Source organism: Spodoptera frugiperda, chromosome 4 (assembly GCF_023101765.2).
Source record: "Spodoptera frugiperda isolate SF20-4 chromosome 4, AGI-APGP_CSIRO_Sfru_2.0, whole genome shotgun sequence".
Taxonomy (NCBI): domain Eukaryota; kingdom Metazoa; phylum Arthropoda; class Insecta; order Lepidoptera; family Noctuidae; genus Spodoptera; species Spodoptera frugiperda.
In genome coordinates, this window is record NC_064215.1 from 12,015,090 (window position 1) to 12,037,132 (window position 22,043).

The window sequence follows — 22,043 nt, forward strand, 5'->3', positions numbered from 1 at the left end:
TTTCGCACAAATTCATGTGTTATCCAATATTACTAAGAATAGTAAATATGTGTGGCTTAAACAATGGTCATGGCGGTCACTTATGAAGTAAATGATAACATAGATAGAATGAAGTTCCTAGAAAATCTTTTGTTTTCAACAAAGTAATAGAACTTTATTATTTCCACACTAACCCTTTTGCTACTGACTGTACCTTATCTCATTGTGGTAGTGACGTGGGACGAGTTGACCACTAAAAATATTATTTTATTTTATTTTCTGCAACTCGTCCCAAATGGGCCGTAGGCATGTGGTCCGAGTTGACTACTTACTCAAATAATCTTGGTAATTTACTCCTACATTTTAGCCATAGGTCCGTATGTTCTTAGACCAATTAAACTGGCAATATTAATTGAACTGTTCGCCAGATGGTATTACACTAATTGAAGCTGCATGTATCGATTGATCAATTTAATTGGACATTTGTACACGTTTCGATGCGCAAGAGTACCTTTGAACTTCGGTCCTTTAAATGTCCTTCAAAGCTAAGTACCTAACTCATTTTACGTTTACCTCATTAAACAGTTTATAGATTAATATTTTATATCGATACTTAAATCGATATTTTAGTTCGAGATATTCAATTTAGTTCGTTTTAATCATAGTCGTCAATAACTTGATTTATTTATTTAACGTTTACTATCTTATTTCTGACTTTTATTACTGGACAGTTACGTTTTACAACAAAGTATCGTACTAATATTGGCAAGGCTTTTTATCCCTGAAGGGGTAGGCAGAGGTGCACTATTTTTATGATATAAGCGGGTAAACGAGCTTACGGGTCGCCATACACTATATGTGTTATAAAATGTAATAGCGGGTGAGCCTATTGCCATATACAGGGCACAATCCCAGACTCCGTTCTACTACTGAAAAAATATATCAAAAAATCGAAAATAACCTAGCAATACTTTGCGCGACCCGAGAATCGAACTCGAAATAAGGCAGTTTACAACAAACTACCTGTGTATAATTTGTTTAGTTACAATATTACTTGTGCCTACAAAAAACCTCGTTATCTTCAAAAGTAACTTAGCAATTTAATACAGTTTTCAAGACAGATGGACAGACAAACAGACGGCTCGTAATAATATTGTTACGGTTAACAGGTGTAACGTGCGTGAAGCACAAGAGCATGACAAATTAACACCTATCAAAACGAAATCAAGAGTAGAGCCGACTCTATGTAGAGTCCGCAGCGAAATGTAGAGATGATATCTGGATTTATTGCTGTATTTATAACTTATATTTTGTTACTTAAGATATTATAATCCACCCATCTCTACCACGTATTAGGTAGTAAGTAATATATAATTAAGGACCTAATTTCACAGTTCTATTGAAGCTTTAAATTATAATTCCAACAAAACATATAGTTAGGTACATACGTCACGAAAAAAAAACTATCAACTTATCACTTCAAAAAAATATATATCTTAAAAAAGCTTCCGAGTAGTCCAAGAGACACTCAATACAAATAAATTATCTATTCTATTCCACACATACATTTTGTCCCCTGTAGCGAGTCGTAGTCGGTTCGGTTCCCGCGGCATTACACATTCGTCTCGCTCACTTACTGCTCTGCTTGTACTCTTTGTGAGAACCTTGCCTGCTGTAAACTATGGGAATATGAGCAAAAGTATGGGGTATCGACTGATTCTCTTTCTAGTAACATTTGATTGAGATAGGATTTCGCGTCTGTAGTGGTGAATCTGTTTAAAATATGACTATAAACTTGATTTACCAACTGTATATTATGGATTCTGGGTAATAAATTTAGATTATATAACTTCTAAATTAGTTGATACGATATTTATACTCCATAAAACATTTTGTTTTTTCTTTTTATCGTTGCCCCACACCAGGATTTTCTCGTGTATCGTGGGTGCGTTTACAAACATACAATTTCACATACACATAACACCCAGACCCGAAGTAATAATTTGTGGATCATAAAAAGAGATGCTCCTGACTGAGTTGCAGCCTACGCGTCAACCGTGCAGTGCAGTTTCTTGATGATATTAAAATAGCTAGCGAGCAATCTTTACCAAGTTCATTAAGAATAAGAAGATATAGTGATAATAAGACCTAAAACAAGATTAGCACTTTACAACACAGACTTATCAAACTTTTATTTATCAGACATACTCGTATATCTAAAAACGTCAAACACAATCTCTCCCATCAAACTCTAAACAAAAACTGCTCCAAATGTTCCTCTAACATGTATTTGAGTTCAAAGGTGTCTACTCTATACTCCATAATATGTCTACCCATCGTATAATATAATATTAATGTAATATCAAATTAGTTTCATGATCGTATGTCTGTCTGTGTGACAGCTTGGAGAGCTGTGACGAGTCCATGTCAAAATACAAGTTCATACAGAGAGGAGAACGTATGTTTGTGATCATCTAGATTAGATAAGTAATTGGCTTGTTTAATTAGTGTTGTGGGTATAGAGGTGGTTGATGGGAGTTATTGGACTGTGGTTAACTGGATGTTTGTTTTAAATTCGTGTTTGATTTTCTTCAATTAATATTTCTTGAATTTGCTGATGATTTTGTTGCATGATCATCAATTTATAACAGATCCACCTTGTTAAAACTTCATGAAAATCTCGATAACTCCTGACAAATCGAATACGACAAAATAATATCCAATATTCCAGATAAATTCTGCAGCAAAATTGCAATGAAACACGACAAAAGAAAAACATTACTAATTCGAACACTAAATAAGAAGCCACAACAATGTTGGCAGGGAACCTCACAAACACGTCAATCCGCCATTACGTCGCGCCATCAGTCAGCGCTTGGCTCCACAAATGCACCTGTTAACCCTGCCTCAGAATCCCATAAACCCCATAGATTCCCACGAGGTCGGCGCATCGATAATAGTGGTCACGCCAAATGACAGGCCGCGTCGCCTTTCACACGATACAAATAACATGTCTACTGGAACACCGACTCACTATCGTATAACTTACGGTATATCTGTCATTATGGGGGACTCTTCAATATTTTTTTTAGGATTGTTGAAGGCTAAAAGATATATAGTACATGAGCTGTTATTAAAATTGTTTGTTAATATATATATTATAATATAATCTGCTTAGTATATTAGTGCTTACACATATTTCTCTGTTACATGAACATTTGAAATGTTTATAGTGTACACGTACGGATTTGTCACAATTTATTTCTCACCATTGCCCGCGCCGTGGCATTTAAAGTTCAAAGTTTTTGTGTGCGTTAATTCACTGATTAACTCATCTCCGTGTAACAATCTATAAATCACAGGATAGTGTAGTGTGAGTACGCAGTAATCTCGATCTGTACAAAAACATCTGTATTACGAGTAATGGAACCCATAAAGCCGATATTTTTGATTTAAAGTGCGACCGTTAGCGCGGAAATTGGTCCTGCGCAGTAAGATTTAATGTCTATAAGAGCGCGCATATTCAGTATTTAATGGACTTCGCCACGATGCCGATGTTCCGTGCTATAGACGATTTCTGGAAATGATTCTAAAGATTGTAATATCGCCATGTTTCAGATCAACGATTTACGATATAATTATATAGACGCAATGAAATGAAATATTTAAAGAAGTGCGCCCATCTTTACTCGCGATCTCTTTGACGAGTGTTTAACTGTCGCCCGCCGCGCCATTCAATGCGCTTCCAGCTACTGTACTCGACGCAGTGTCAATGAAACGATGTCCATTAAAACGACCAGATTGACACATATAAATTGATTTTTATTAAAAACACAGAATGGGTACTATGATAAAATTAACCAGTCATAATAAAACAAATCACATAGACATATATGTGTGTTTAAATTTAAATCCGGCTGTATTCGAATATAAATCATAATAAAATCGATTTAAATATAGCGAAGGTTTTAATCATCGAAATATGAAGCGATTAATATGCTAATTGCATTTCCAGATTGTAACCGAGATATATGATTGGAGACGCACTGACAACGGTGACAGCTATTTCGGCTGCGAATCTTTCGAGACTTGAAACTTGTCATGAGCATTCAATTTATTTGCTTGAGTAAACCCCAAATCGTTACAGGGTAAAATCGACTTTAGAATGCGTAGTTACAGTTTATAATCCATTGTGTTATGTTGTCTGGAGAGTGCCCTAAAAAGATGAATGCAAGCGAGAAATTAATTAAGTCATGTAGTAAGGGAATCGATCTGTTGCTTCGAGTTACGGACGCGTATATCGAGATTACTTGGAGCGTGTGCGGCGCTCGATTTTTGCATAATATTTCAGGTCAGTGGCCTTGAGGTATTTTGATCAATGACAAAGTTTTAATGAGCCAACATCCCTTCATTCAATAATTTGTGACGCATCATTTTTAGATGACTGCCCGGGTATACTTGTTCTTTTTTTAAATAATTACTCTAAAGTGATACAACCTTTATGGTTGCGGTTGATTGGACCAATTATGTGTGATTACGTGCGATTATTAAAATCGATCCCTATAAGTGTGTTGGCTGTGACATCAGCGTGTTATGTGATCTTGATATCTAGCAGAACAGTCATTAGAAAATGCTATATTCTTGTTCCCTTCATATAAAACTCATAACATTTTCCACAATAGACATCATAATTATAATTTTGTATTTTCAGTATTTATTACAAAACACTGAAAAAATAGACATCTTCAATAAAACTTTTGTAAAACAAACAAGAACGTATCTATAGTAGTGACCCCTGAAATCGTGTTCTAATTTGGAGGTGCGCACGAGTGGAGCGATAGGCGTCGCGTCGCGCGCGTCGCTCGCATGCTGCGTGATTTACTTTATGTTGACGTTCGCTTGGAACAGAGAAAGTGTAGAGACTTTAATTATACAAGTTTTGTGGTATGTTTATATGAAAATTATAACATAACAGATTAGGTAGTGGGGTTTACGTTGTTGAATTAATTTTGATGGTTTGTTCTGTTTTATACGAAGTTGAAATGCTACTACAGTATAAAGTGTTGAAACTATGTTGATGGTGTCAATATGGTTCTAAAGTGTCCTTTAAAGTGGCAATACTGTAACAAACATTAATCATAACTGTATACATATGCAAATTACTATACACATCCATAAACACACAAAAAATGTAAAGCAACATTTCAGTAACATTACCTTCAAAAATCTTTACCATTACACAGTTTCCAATGTTTCAAGTATCCAATGTCGTGTACCCTGCGCGTACGCATCCACCTGCATCTCTGCCGATCCCCGCGCGCTAGATAAACGGATTACTACGTAGCAACTAGCCTTTTGTTCGTTTTGTCTCCGATTCGGATCTCGGGAATTTTCACAAAGTTTATTCCTATGTTCCTGCGTCCGCGGATAAATCTTCCGACTGTCTCCTACGTTTACAATCGTGTGGGAAATTCGTTTTTGTTTTAGGGGAAATCTTTGTCTAGAGTCTAGTGTATTTGTTGATGTTTGCTTTTGTTGTGTTTATTGATTATTCGGATTATATGTGTAATTAATTGGTTAGAGAACTTTAAGCGTTAAAGCCTAAGCATTTTAATAATTTGCCTGAAGATTTTTCCTTGGTCGAGTGGTCACAATGCGACTGCCGGACTTGAGTTTGATTCTCGGGTTATCAACAGAATTATCTATGCTATTTTCAGTTAATTTTGTTCTATTTCAATATAATGATCTCTTGATGAGATTTATATTATCTTTAATAATGTAACTCACTGATACATTCAAGATAAACATTATGAAGTATTTAGGCTTTGACACACATTCACATTAATTTTGAAAAAGAGTCCATTCCCAGTACGTACAGGTATCCCAAAAGTTCCCACGAGTACAGTTAGGCGCCTTGTAACAAATACTTGTAATTACTTTAAAACAAGTTCACCCGAAACATTTGTATACTCTGCACAGCACTACATTATCCCTGATAATATCAGAATCTGGTAAGCGGCGCTTATTTCACTGCTTAGTATTTATGATATAGCGTCTATAGCGTCAAGGAATCACAATAATCATCTAGCTAATTCTAAAAAATATTACACACTATAAAACCAATATCTCACAGAAATAATAAGACATTAAAGTCCACTTTAGCATACATATCTTGCTTTATAATGTTTATAAATAAAAGGATTCTGAATACCACATTATTTCGGCTTGAGCAAGGATCTCCATCAGAAGCCAAGATCCTTATACCGATGTGGACAACATGGCTGCTGTCAGCTCGTAACTTCTCCTTTTACTTCGCTCCGCACATATTTCCCCAGTTAATCGCATAATTTTCTTAATAACAGACACTTTTGTCAATTTACAATGGACATTACATTATATTACGAGCTTAAAAGTGTAAAAACCGTCGAAATAACCATTAAAATGTGATACTGTCATTACAATAACTCACTCGCTGACAGAAAACGTACTACTTACGACTTTATTGTTATTTTTATAAGGAGCAGACGTCTTTTGTAAAAAAAATAAATTCGATTTAATTAAAATTGTTCATTTATGCGTAATAAAGTTTATTCACTCTGAATTTTATGCAAATGTATCGTGGTCGTTATGTTTTATTTGCAAACGTGTGTCCGATGCCGACGGACAGATGCCTACACATTAACTTCGCGATCTGCTTACCTCAAAAGGCAAAGAAAACACTAGCGATGACACATAACACGATCGTAAAAAAGACATTCGGTCAATCACACAGATAAAAAATAATTTAATGTGTCATTCAAAGAATAAAATTGAATAAAAACTTTGTTCTGTTGAAAACCGAGTAAAATTTGAAATATAGAACGCGTAGAAGGCGACACGTAACGCATTTGAAATAATATCGGAACAATTAATATCGTTTAATCGATACATACAAAACGATTTTATCGCATATGCAACCAATAACATGCCCCATGCTCTTCGAAATTAACAACTAAATGACTGATTGGAAAATGGCGGATCTCGGTCATGGCATATTAACAGTGAATTGGGTTTCTGTGGCGGATTTTCAGTTTCATATTCGTTTATGTCGAGCGATAAGAGCAACAATATTGGTTAGTTTGTGCGCGCCGCGAGTGGATTTTTTAAATGCTTTTTTCTTACTTTGTAGAATGATCATATTTTTTTAATATTTCTGTTACATCTTTCTAGTGTACATGTTATGTATTTTGGGACTATTTTTAACAATTGTTTTTATTTTTTCCAGATGAACCAAAAGTGCAAAGTATGTGGAGAACCAGCGGCCGGGTTCCATTTCGGCGCATTCACATGTGAAGGATGCAAGGTAAATGTCTAAATTAATATACTTTATATATTAAGTAATTACCAAATTACGTAATGTAATAATAAAACGTCCATTATTAACGTATAATTTACATAATACGACATCATACGTTACTTTACAAAGGGATATTCTTTAAAAAGAGCTATTAATAATGTGAAATTTGTAATATAGATTAGTATCTGATATCTTCCGGAGCTGTGGAAAACCTAAGGAGTTACCGGGTCTCCGGCTTAAAGGTGGAGTAGAAACGAGATAGTCAGTAAGAGTCTGAAACCCTCCCTCGCCTCACCCAAGGCGGGAGAAGTCATTAGATAGATGATTTTCCCCTTTCATAAAACAATTCTGATATCTTGTCCTTCACCAAGATCAAACAATTTTTGCTGTAATTATTAATTACAATTAAGTAAAAATACTCAAAAAATTTCCCTTAATCCATTTTCTTCTACTTTCTATGTCATTAAATGTATAACTTCAAATGAAAATGTAATTCTCCTCTTAAACTCAGTACAAACGGTGGAGTAATTAAAAATCTGTGTAATTATTAATTAACAAGCACTTAATTCGTAAACTCGGGTACCTGTGCGAGTGCGATTCGTTCTAATTATTAGGAAACGAAAACAGAAAATCGGAAATGTAAATTTCTATAAGCGTATCAAGGACTATTAGTCGATGTAAACGGGCGGTTTTAAAACGCTAATTGTCTGTTAAATTAGTATTACAATAATAAGGAATAATTGCAAAAAAAACACATTGCACTTCATGAACTTTAGGAGAATTAATTTGAAACACACCATAAAATAGTGTTCTACTTCTACACATAATCATCTGTCAATAAAACAATTCGTAAAATTATACTGGAACAAGTTAAACAAACAAAAAGTTAACTCCATGCCAACTCTTTGAAGCGTAGTAATACTAATACTAATTTCAATCCTTCATCCATGAAATTAAATCACGTCAAGACACTACACCTGGGTAAAGTACAAATCAACCTCAATCAAGGCACCCGACCTGACCAGAAACCAATTATAACAATACCAAAGGTCCTCAACCTTCCATCTTTAATAAACATGAACACATAATTAAAACTTCTCGTCTGCTATAAATGGCGATTTATAAACTTTGCGTGACTTCATTAAAATAACGATAAATCGATTGACACCTTATTCGAATATAATTAGTATGGCCAAGTGAATCGATATGGAACATCCGATTAATGTCCCAATCTGAATCAGTCACCATCTGAAAAAATATATAGCACGTTCTGATTGGTCCAAAGTTGGACTAGAATAAAAATATAATGCAAATTTTAATTGAGAGAAAAATATCGCGTTTCAACCGCCACATTCGGAAAACGCAACTATGAAAAAACACATTCCGTGATCGATTATTAATATCGATAATTACTTTAATTCCTATTCTAACTCGTTCCATCCTTAGCGCTAACAATGTAGATACATTTAGATTTAGTGATTTTGAACCTTATGACGTTGGAATAGGGACTTGTTGGAATGCAGATCCACATGGCTCCGTGTAGATATCGCCAATGTCCGGGAGATGCACCCCGATAATTCGATCTACACGCATAATCATCCATTATATTTTTTTAATGATGCGTATTGATTTGGGTTAAATTTCGGTAGAAATCGAGTGGCGCACCGCACTATATCTTCCGCACATAACAGCTACTGTTATATGTTCTTTGTTAATTCCTAGAGACGAAAACTTATACAAATACTCTTGTCTATATCTAGCCAATCTAGGCTGGCAAATCCGATATTTCATATTTAATATTCTATGATTTCATGCAACTAGAACTGCGAACCAAACCCATACTTAGCAGTTACAATCGAAAGCGCTAAACAAGTCCACCGAGCTAATATTTAATTCCGACCGTGGAAATCAATATATCGCTTTATTTCAATCGCACTGTTTTATATAAGAACTGTTCAACGTTCAACATAATGGTGTTAGCAAATACCGTTTAGTTAGAACAAAATATCGTTTACCAATCGATCCCATGCTACATTTGTTCTGACAAGGGTACCGTACTAAACCCACTAGTCCATACAAACGACAATTTCCTTCTTACTCAAGCGCAATTTGTATGAATGCAAGTGGAACTGAACGACAATGGGTTGTGCAAGGGTGGAAACTGTCTCAGGATGTCTCGCGCGGTCACCTCGCGCCACAATGCCCACCAAGGTTACGTAACCAACCAGTTTTTGGGTTAATAAAGTAGGTTGTGTAAAAGGAAAGGTTATCGCCAATCAAATTAAGTGCCTTCACGAAATAACAAATTGATTTCGAACAGCACAGCTGACAATGAGCTCATATACCTTAGACATATCTAAATGTTAGACATGAACATCTAAATAAATGATATTTATAAATAAATAACCTGTATAACATGATCTGCTCGCCAGATGCCACCGTGCACAACCAAAGTATTTTTATTTGTTCTTAATTTATTCAATAAAATATCAAAGTCATTAAAAGTTAAGAAGCACTACAACTATTTAATTAAAACATAAAAAGACCTATTTTATCCCATGAGCTCAGTGGCGGGGATCGTTAGCGGGCGGTCGTCAATTTGTCTCGTGTCGTGTAATTAAATGTGGCGTGCGCCTGCGCACCCGTTTGTATGTAAATACGTCGCACGCGACTCGAACCCACGGTCTGGACGGCTGATTGTTTGTTGCTTGATGGATTTATTTTTTATACGACGTGGCTTTACGGCAGGATCTTGCGATCGTTTTAAATAGTGGAGGCATTTTGTAATACGTAATAGTTATTATTAACTGAACCAGGAAAATTGACGGAAAATATGGAAATCAATTGGCATACAGTTCATCATCGGGGAACTGTTTTAGTCCCGAGTACTATATGTACATGTGCAAAAATTAACAATGAAATAGGACAATGTATTGAATATGTTACACAGTTTTTATTCCATATCCTTCACGCTCTTTTGCTTTGAAGTTACATATTTCTTTGATAATTAATTTCACTAAGTCATACCTGTTTTAGCAATTTAATTTCGTCCATCAGACTCAAGACCTAAGATAAAAATCCATCTAATTTTCAGCATCCATCGATCTAAATTTCACGATACCGACTTAACCTAGATCTATAAATTGCGTAGTATTTTCAAAATGGATTCTAACAAATCAGTTTCGATATTTCGTCGGCTATTTTCCGGCTTGTGAACTTAAGTAGCGGTTTGGCAACGTTGCTTGGTGCACCATAAACCTTTTGGTTACCATAGATGGTTATCCGCTGGTTGGTGGGTAATGGGCCGTGGTTATTTAGGTTACAATGAATTGCTGAGGTTTGTTTTCGGTTTTTCGGTGATTAAGATATATTGGTGTAGTTAAAGTGATATTGAAAGTAAGTTTTTAGCTTAAATTTTGTTTTGAGCTCAAAGATTTACCTGATCAACGGTTCGAATGCTCTGTTGAATGACTAATTAATCTATTTGAACCCTGTTCGTATAACCTTAAAGATTATTTTGTTATAATACCAGCTCCATAACAGTAGTACAACTAAAAAGGCACACAATACACACACTATTTAACTTTATGAGTGGCAAGTGCACGAAGGTCATTAAACAGACCCTTAACATATCCTTCACCTCACGCCCGAGACCTCTGCTGACCTCACAAAGCAACAACCGTAATGATAACGTACAGAGCATCCAAGAGTTACGCAATAATTGGAGCAAAGCCGCTAAGCCGGGTTCACACGTTTTTGCCGAAGACAGGCGATCAACATCAATCACTGCTGCCATTAGCTGCCCGTCTGTACCCGCCGCTACTCGTAACTATACTCTTGATATCTTTTTTAGTTCACCTTCTGTCCTTTGATGGTGTCCACCGATTAGACGGACACTGTTTTAGTAAGGCACAGATTAATTTGATGTCACTGTACAATTTAGTTGGAAAGCAATTTTGCAACTGTAGTCTTTTATGTGTCTATCAATCAATATTGACATCCTAACTGTCCACACTACCGTTTTCTCTTCCTATAATACGGACAAACATACAATCTATCAGAGATTAAGTATAATTGCGAGATCACCAAACGAGCCTGTCAAATGTTCATCCAATAAATGTTCTAATTCGCACGGCCGCCCGTCATCGCGGCGAAACGAATTATTTTCAGATTTGGAGCACATTTAAATTGCAGTACGGCACGCGATCGGGAAACACTGGCGGAAAAGATATTTGACGGTTAGGACGTGTGTACGGTAGTGGCCGGCTGATGTAATACGAAATCATGAGGGATATTATCGCATAGTTTGTGGTTGAGAATATTCCGTAGATACATACTTGTACATTGAATAGGTGATGTTAAGAGCAATGTTAAAAAGAAATCATCCAATTATATTTATTGAAGAGGATTTCTGGGATATTTTATCGTTTATTTGACTTTCTCTATATTAATTTTCTTAATACCTAGTCCAATAAATGTTAGAGACAGAGTTCCAAAAAACAGGCTCAACTTCTCCAAAATCCGTCAATCTACACACACCCTAAATGGCCGCTCAGTTACATTTCGTAAGCGGTTCAGTAATAAATCATCGCTTCTAATTTGCTTTTAAAGGTTTTTCTAGAATTATCTGTGTGTGTAATCGCATTGTACGGAGACAATTGCCCTCTCGCCACGAACCGTGCCATGAAAGGAACCGCGCTCGTAATTTGTCAACGAGAAACCTTAACGTGAAAAGAATAAACCTTAATAGCCTCGTCTGCTAATTAATCGGACTATTTTAATTGGCTTTAACGCTACTTTAATCTATATATTTAACGATAATGACCTATATTGAGTTAATTAGTTTTCAATTAGATGTTCAAGTAAGTGCCAGTAAGGCTTTAATTAGTTTCGGAGCGGGATCTGTGAAAAATGTACCTATTGCTTGATTTTATGACTTTTTATGTACGGAAATTGCATGAAATTAATGTTAATCGGTACTTGTTGTGCGCTCATTTGCGTATGGAAGAATCTCGGGCTTATTAAAGCCTTACATAACTGAGATTATAGTTTCCATTTACGTCTGTCTCAACATTTTCAATATTTGTTTGCGCATAACCTTGTCCCAACAAGATATCAATTAAATCGAGACCAATATAAAACGGTTCATTTGCTACAACGGCCGTCATAATAGCGACACACCGCCTATTCACTTTGCAATACAATTCATGGGGTGAATCGATTCGTCTCGATTCCGCAGCGCCCGCAATCGATTCAAATTTGCACTTACTCACTTTTGCGTGTACGGTCTTGTTTTATTTGTATCGATTGGCGACGATTAGTCACGCGAATTTGAATTTTAAATCATTAATTTCTAGTCGACAATTGATTGGCGGCTCGGTTAATGATTGTCATTGTTTTAGAGAGGTCTCGTGTCGAAATTGTCAACGGACGCAACGCAGTTGGCACACCGATCAACTTATTGGAGCATGGCAATAATTTTTATTCCCGTCACGAAATCTGCAGCGGCGTCCGTCGGACATGTTGTACGATTAGTATTGTTGCATAATTTATACGATTGTGCCGGGTTCAAGGATCTATTGTTGTTTTAATAACGTCAGACGTTGCGTAACCCGTAACGTAAATTGATAGGTCAGTAATTAAACGTTCACAGCCGAATTTGTACTGTTCAGCTTCATTGAAGTATCCTATTTATTTAACCTGGCAACATCCGCTATTCTCCCATGATAAAAGTATCATCATTGTCTAAGAATTCAGATATAAAATTAAATGTTCCAATTTCGAATGTGAACGTCGATTTCCCCGACGAGAAGATCACGAGCGGTATCGATTCAAATTAAACGAATAATCGATTGTATTTGAATGTCAGAGCCAATCAAAACATCGCGGCGCGGTGCAGGTCAGTGCTTCCGAACGCAAACACGGGATGACACGCGCTCGCGTTTTGAGCCAACATCGTTTTACCATCGAAAAAACCCTGAGGCAATCAATTTTCAGGCTTGTCAAGTTGGGATAAGGTTGGTTATTGATGACCGTTAAATTGAAGGAGTGCAAAATAGTGTTGGTACGGGTCACTACAGTAGGAGAAAGGTCAAGTTTTGATGTTGTTAATGTTATCTGCTCCGTTCTCACGCTAGTTTCGCGTGCGTGATGCTGCCAACGGTTCATTTCGAAAGTCCACACGGGGTCTTCACTCGATTTGTCACACTTATCGATAAAAAATCGCATCAAAAATCGATATAACAAAATGATTCACGTGTAAAATTATAATTCGCATTGTGATGAGACGGTAGTTTATTTTAAAGTTTTCCTTGAAACATTAGCAATAAGTGTTTCAGTTTTTGCCATTAGTCTGTAAATGTGCAGTCTATTAAATTACTTGCGATTTCTAGAAATCTGCTTGACATTGTGAATCACTTAACATGGTTTACTGGTAGAAAATCATACATAATTTTGAAGAATGATGTCACATCTGTTTTTCTCGTTTGATGCAAATAGAGGTAAAAACAAGAAGTAAACATTATAATATAAATCTAGTATTAAGACTACTAATTTCCAATTTAACTCAAAGAAATTCAACCATTACATCTAAAAACCATCTTTATTACAACAGTATGTATAAAACACATAGTTCCAAAACCTATATAACATATTTCTACACAGCTCTACATTTTTACATTGATTTTCTTCCCTATATCAAACCGCCAAACAAAACAGTCTTCCGTTTGACACTGCCACCCTTTAACACGACCAAACCTCTTATAATTTACTGACAATGACGTACAAAGTAATCCCCATAAACCCGTGGTGTCCATTACTTATTAATACACCATAAAACGCCAATACAAAGTTATGGCGCTACATTTTGTAGTGATGGGGTCTAAAAGACCAGTTTTAGTACAAAAGGACCATATTTCAAAGGTTATGGGAGGTTATGATACTATAAATTTCCGCGGTACTGTCGCCCGAGTAAATTGCATGTCGTTAAACTTATTAATAATTGTGATATTAAAGTGTTAGAGTAAGGTTAAATCTTCCTTTTGTCTAAAGTATCGTAAATTTTACTTTTATGTCGAACTTGGCATATTGTCATATAGTGTTGTTGATTTATATTCCCAGTCACTCAAAGTAATGTTGAATACTGTATTATTATGAATCTTATATGAATACATCTACTCTACATATTTCAACCTTACTACAACTAACGCCATCTAGTAATTTTAGAAGACAACTATTTACTAGAATTATAATTAGTAAAATTAGTAAAATTATTAACAAAACAGAGAATTAGTCTTTATCAAGATTGTAGTAAATAAAAATAAAAGTTAATTATTAATGAAATAAATATTTACGATTATATTTTTGTAATTTGCACTTTAGTTGATAGTCACATAAACCATTTAAGATTTTCCGAAGACAAAAATCTTCAAGTATATAGAAGTTCCTCGCAAAAACAATAGTGTTCACGTTTCGTCAGCAAGTCGCCCGCGTTGCCTAGCAACGGATAATTTATTGTTCTCTTACGTTCACCTCTCGCCAGCGATGCGCCTGCGCATCCTTTGCTTTTATGACCGCGAGCTAGAGCCGAGTGTACAATTGCGGACTAGAAATATAAAATGGTATTGTTATTGTTTTTTAAGGGGACCTTTGTTCCCTTGGTTTTATTTCCTTTAAAAATAATATTCCTTTGTGGAAATAAAAGGTTCTGTACTGTTTGCTGGTTAGTTACAATTTAAAAAGAACTTAAATTCGTACCATACATACATATACGTATGTATACATAGGTCCATTCTACATTAACTTAATTTTATTTTATTTTTTTAAGTTAGTGTTAAACAACAATCTTTAATTAGTTCATCTCTGCTTATCTAAATATTACACATTAATTAGAAAATGTAAAGAAATAGTAATAACAAAATCATCAGCACCCACCCTAAGTTGCAAGCCCCCACCTGTATGTTAGCGGCGCGCGCGCAGGTCATAGGTGGTTGTGGCCAGGTCGCTCGTAACTTCACCCGTCGCCCGGCGCCGCCCGCGACTCTTGCGCAACCAGCCAATTTATGCACATACTGATTATTAACTACAAGTACTGTCACACACACACTACTACATTATAATAGTAATAATTTAATTGATATAAATTAAGTAGTAGTTAAAAGAAACTGACATTTGGCCCGCGTCCAATATAATGTTTAATAGATATTTAATAGAATGAGCGCAAGAACATTAAAATTAATTGACACCTTTTTTGTACGACAGCGACATCTATAGAGCCTATTAAACACAATTATTGCTAACCAGGTCATAAGTTTTAATGTCATTGTTTGCCCAAATCAGAATTTAAATAGGAATAGTACGCGATGGCGTTACTGGTTTAAAAAAATCACTTCTCGGCTAGGTGGCAGTATCTAGATATTGCCACTAAAGAACTAAATATAAACTATGCTTAAGAAAACCTAATTCAACAAATACTTCTTTTTTTTAAGTCAGTTAATAAATTAAAAATGTCTGAAAACCGCATCAAAATCGGTTTAACCAATACGAGATATAATCGCGGAAAAACATACACACATACATAAAGGCCAAACAGAACCCCTTCTTTTTTAAAGTCAGTTAAAAAAGCATTGCTATCACTATATAGCCAACTAGTAAAGAAAAATCACTGAAACATTTCTACACACGGCTGTACCAAGAATAAAACGTATGACGCAATTAATATAACGCATGCGACGGCCACGATTCCCCACGCTTTTATCTAGGCAATTAATTTAAATATCATATTGAATCATTGGAGGACAATTTACTTTAATTACTTTAAACGTTTTAAATATGCTAGCGTCGGATTGGCTTATCTATTGCAGCTGTCCGTGACTGTCCTCTGCAGGCTCTAAGACAAATGGAAAGGGAATTTAATATTGTTCGCGCTTTGAAACTGTAGTGAGAAAATTCTTGAGTTTTAGGAAAATTCAATGACTTCTTTCGCCCTGGGAGAGGCTAGAGGGAGTGTCACTTTAACTGACCAAAAACCACCTCGTTCCTACTCTTGCTCTTCGAGCCGGAGCCTTGGTAACCCGCTAGGTAGTCCGCAGCTTCGGATCAGAGGAAAATAATAAAGAACTGGTGTTTCAATACCGTTGTTAAGCAAAAGATTTTATGTTTAATGCCAGAAATAATAAGTTATTCTGCAACTTACGTTTGCAAGCGTCCAAAACAAGGCATTGTATGCATTTTTATATTTTAATAAATAAATATTTGAAGAGTTACGACCAAACTCCTCCGTTGTCGAACAATATCACAACAATGTACTTATAAGTATTTATTATTATCTTTTTCTTTTAAATTGGCGATGTCATCACCAAAATAAAGTTACATTTGCCAATCAGAAATAAAACTTGTGTACATGTGTGTAAGGGCTAATATCGCTTGTGGTATATTTATGTAGAATAACACTGCGCAGGCGCAATATAATTCGCATCACGCACGCAGCACGTTCAAAGATGGCATTGTTTCAGTTTAAATTCTTCATCTATGACGTGATCCTGCAATTGGTCAATTGTAGGGTCACCATTCGGGGATTTCCCAAAATATACATTTTATTTTTTTAAATATTTATATACTTAGATTTAATAATTTTAAATGCAACTGCCATACGAAGCTTAGTTTCTCGTTAACTCTTAATATCATTGTAAAAATAATAGAAATAGTAATTTTCAGTAACATAATAAAGTCTAAAATTGTATGCACTGTAATTTAACTAAGATATAATGAATGTACTACAGTTCACCTTGCCTCTCGTTGCTATGCCGAGTACATTTATTACATGACGTCATAATAATTTTGTCAAATTCCAATTTTGTTCGTGTACCCAACAGAGTTGTAGGTCAAAATAGTTTTTGTAAATTGAAGACGTTCATAAGCTGCATAATTTCTTGGCCGAATGTTGCAGAACGTAATATTTCATAATAATATATAATAATACTCTTAAAACAACTTAGCATATTCAACTGACCATTTTTCAGACTAAGAGTGTCTAGTTTCGAAATTACAAGGCCACCACAAATATTACGTGGAGATTTGAATATGAAACTTTTAATGCTGAAAACAAATTATTTTTACTCTCATGTTTTTAAAGAAATATGCCAATCAATTTTGAATTTTGTCCCTAATAGATATATGCATGTTTTTGCGGAAACATTAAGTGATTTTTACGATAAAATTTTTTAAAGGAAAATGTACGATTTGCATATTTTTTTTATAATTATATCCTTCTTTAATTAAATGCCGATTACAAGTAAACATTTAGCAATAAAATAATATTAATAGAATTCTTTAATATAAAAATCCCAAAAAAACTTATCAGAGATGGAATTCAGAAATAAGCTATTTTTCTATATTATATGAAAACATATTAAGTGCACGCAACTCATAACATGAGACCCGGTATGACTTGAAACAAATAGAGCTTTTCTCCATTGATTCATTTGAGGAAGCTTTTTAAATATTTGTTCTTTAATCTTCTCCTTTAAATGATATCAGGACTGTCTCCTAAATAAAAACTCCATGGTGACAGCGTCAGGTAGCGCGTTGATTGTCATTCATGCGACGGCGCGGCGTTTTGCAACCATTTTGGTAATGTTAACGCGTGTTATGTGTATGTTTAGTTAACACTCGTTTGTCATGTTACTATGTACTTATATACTACTTATTATGCACTTATATATACTATATACATTTGGTAATAAAAGGTGTTATGTTATTTTGTGTGATTCATTAGAGCTGCTGGAATATTTGTAGGTTTATACTAAGTTAAACATTTTTCAATTTAGTCACCTAAGAGGTGGTCTATGAATACTAAGTCTTACTACGAATTACATAAGCCGTTATAATTTAATGTACCTACGAAGAAAAGGTTTTTCTTAAGCATTGATCTAAAGGTACAAAACTGTAAAACAGAACAATAATGCACAGGTTACATTGTTACGGACAGTCATAAAACATGAATAGCATGCCAGCAACTAGTTCTAGCACATTATATCGTTTGCAATCTTCAATCCAATCGCTCACTTACAATCTTAACAATCTAATACTCATCTAGTAAAAAAACAAAAACAATAGGTTCAACCTTACGTAAGAAAACCGAAAAATCAAGGTCAAATGAAAACAAAACCATAGTTAAACGCGTGTAACAGACCGGAACCGAACCCGCGGCCCATATCCACGGGAAGTGACGTCTTAATCCGTGAACACGACATTTGTAAGGCGATGTTTTCACTATCGGAGTTACGCGGTCGGGCGGGTGCCCGCCGCCCGTGTAACACCTTCTTTAGGTCAAATACACGTATGTTTGTCCTGATAGCGAGTCTTGTTACACTGTTTTATTGCTAAATTATATAATTGTATGTAAAAAATAACTAATTAACAAAAAATATACCTATTTAAGCCATTTGCAAACATATTTCACGATCTGCGCTCAAAATTAATAAAACCTCCGTCTAAGGAAGCATACAGCTTTATTACTATTTGCATAAATAATGAAGTTGTATGTTTTCACCTGTTAGAGGCGTTCCCTTCTCAGGCTAAACTTGTCTGCTTCCTTCAATCGTGACACGACGAGTTTCTAACTATCCCACTTCTGACCTCTGTCATCTTTTCGAAAACACATTTTCATATGAAACTGAGAAGAGCAAAAATAACCTCAGATCACAAAATAAATATTGCACTAACAAACCCTAGTTCAAGCTTAAGTATGTAGTAACAAATTGATTTTATAAACCAACATCACTAAGTTCTCTACATTACCCGTCTCAACCGATCAATAACAATCTTTATACGGCCATGTTAATAACTCTGTCTATTTAATTAGCGAGCTAAGCTAGCACCAACCTCCGACCTCTCATTTTCCATTTTATTCGTCACACACACTATAATTTCTGACCATCATATCAATTATACATATTCAATTGACCATGCATATGCAAGCAACCAGGAGCTAGTCGTTCTCTTGATTAAATTTAATTAAATGAAGCAATTGCTTTTCAAGTTGACAGATATTTACGGGCGATTAATTAAGTGTGACAAACAATCGCCAGTTATTTATTGTTAATTATTATGTTGGCAGCGCGAGATGTGTTGCTTCATTACGAGGGTCTATGATTAGTGCTGAAATACCAGCTTTAGGAGGCGTTGCCCAACGATCATACGTCTCGGCTATTACAACAAACAGCTCTATAGAATCTTCACTTGTATACATCATCGTCTTAACCAGATATCTGAGGTGCTATATCGCATCTGTCTGCTAAAAAGTTATCGGTTCCCACTAATCGTTCTACAATAGCGTCAAACGTGTTAATGTCATTTCAAGTTTCGCAACAACTAACGTTATATTTCTCTCTTTCCAGTCATTCTTCGGCCGCTCCTACAACAACCTGAACTCCATCACGGAGTGCAAGAACAACGGAGAATGTGTCATCAACAAGAAGAACCGGACAGCGTGCAAAGCGTGCCGGTTGCGCAAGTGCTTGATGGTCGGCATGTCCAAGTCTGGCTCCCGCTACGGGCGCCGCTCCAACTGGTTCAAGATCCACTGCCTCCTACAAGAGCAGCAGCAAGCTGCGCAGTCGCAGTCTCCTCCGAGGGTGCCGCCCTCCCCTCACCCGCTTGCTCCTCCTTTCCCACCACACCTATTCCCAGGGCTCGCTAGACCAAGAACTAAAGAAGAACTTGCTCTCCTCGGCTTAGACGATTACAAGCCTCCATGCTCTGCATCCCCAGACTCACACAAAAGCGGATCATCGCCAAAATTAGACGAGAAATCACGACTGACACAGTCGCGGCCGCCAGACAGACCGCTGACGCCGCCCAGAGACAGCTTCGTCCCGCTCCACCTCGCCAACATCGCCTCCTTGCCCCACTTCCCCCACTCGCCCTTCTTACCACCGCCGCCGTTCAGCCCGTTCGCCCACAACCACCCGCTGCTGTTCCCGCCAGGGTTCCACCCCTTATACTCACGACACCTCCTAGACCAGGCGGCGCTCAGACAAGCCGCTGAGAATAACAATGACGTCAGAATCGACGACCACAATGAGCGGACAGAGTCGTCGAAACGGTTCTTCCTAGACGAAATATTAAAACAGCAACGGTCTACACAGCCGACTCCTCAGGAAGATGTTATCTCTGAGGCTGAGTTCGTTCCCACACCGCCGGCTGAGAGGAGAACCTCAGAGTCTCCGCTGCAAGAGAATCCTATGGACTTGTCTGTGAAATCTGACGGCAGGTCGAGTTCTGCACGTCGGAGATCTGATGATAGTGAAGTGATAGTGCCAGACAATGAGGACGGAGAGTCAGGCAGCGCGGCGGGGTCCGCGAGCGAGGAGGAGGACGTGTCATATTCACAAATAAAGAGGATCAAGCTGCACCCTCTGGACCTCACCACCAAAGTCTGACGTGAGACGCCGCGTCACCTAGTGCCCTTAAATAGACTGTATTAAACGTCAGTGAAAGAATCAAAGGCCAGTATAGAGGAATGTGATTTTTGTTTAAGCTCAAACAGTCGAATGTTTGATTTGTTATCGCTTGAAAGAGTCTATCCAAATACGTATAATAAGTAATGTTTAGTAAATACAATGTTATTGGTACTTAACGAGCCCGGTTTGAGGTTATGTACAAAACGAATGTAAATAAATAAATTATTCTTTGAGTAGTGTAAGGTAGGTTACTGTAGATAATGATTATGTTTTTGGAAATGGAGACAGCCGGGTGTTGCAACGTTCCATTCAGAATCGTATATATTTTTGTATAAATGTTTGAATATAATTTATTTCTAGTAGAATTTCGAAGTGTTGTTTGAGGTTGTAATGTGTTAACTTCGGGTGCATTGTGAATCCTTTTTATATTTCTAAGTCTTCGTATTTCTATCGGTAGCTAAGTTCTATTATATAATCACGACTGTCGACTGTACTGTTATTGTTACGTTCAAACAAATACTCTTATTATCTCTTTTTGATTAATATATTGACAGTGTTGATAATATTTATGTAAAGTCTTTATTTCTCTTTTCATTTCTATATGATACTAGAAAGAGATGGTAAGAGCTAAGGATATACTCGATTGTTACACGAACATTCCTAATTTTGCTCAATATTGTTGTTGTAATCTCCTAAACATTTCCATTTACTCAACGTAGTGAAATTATCGACACATTCATACTCAAATGTAATACTTTGACAAACGTGTTTTTTTGTAAATATAAATATAGGTAGAGTGTTTTTTTATTTCATAAACAAATGTTTGTAATGAATACATTCCACGGAGACGTACAAAATAAACTATTCATGCACTCGACTATGGATTTTCTTTACATAATAATATCCCCAATTTTTGGTATCGCCCCTTCCTTTCCTCCCCACATCCTTTCTGATAGTAACTGATGTGGCGACACATGGCATCACAAGTAACAGATGACAGAAGTCGCACATAGACGATGGACAAATAAATCAATGGATGACAATATAAAATCCTACATCACACATGTGAACTTCACATGCGAATAAATATGGATAGAAATCCCAACGAATAACTGTTGGGCAGAAAGCACGCCAAGCACGATAACCTCGCTTGGTCGGAGGATCCTCCGTTTCTTAGGGAACTTTACTCTCTTTTCCCTAAACAGACGAAACAATTAAATGTGATGTAATCATACTTATATTCAGATGCAAACACTGTGCAAGAC

General features: G+C 36.2%; 1 protein-coding gene across 4 annotated transcripts in view; it reads left to right on the forward strand.

Moving 5' to 3' along the window:
- Positions 1 to 21,655, forward strand: part of LOC118272685 (knirps-related protein) — a 64,228-nt gene extending 42,573 nt beyond the window's left edge. For 3 of the 4 annotated variants that reach the window (XM_035589319.2, XM_035589320.2, XM_035589321.2), the window contains 2 exons: positions 7,244 to 7,321; positions 19,714 to 21,655. In XM_035589319.2, the coding sequence (XP_035445212.1) occupies positions 7,244 to 7,321; positions 19,714 to 20,757 (1,122 nt within the window). In that variant the 3' untranslated portion in view covers positions 20,758 to 21,655. Of the gene's footprint in view, positions 1 to 7,034; positions 7,092 to 7,243; positions 7,322 to 19,713 lie in introns of those variants that run through there. The other variant, XM_035589322.2, reaches the window with a different exon arrangement.
- Positions 21,656 to 22,043: the final 388 nt, after the last annotated feature.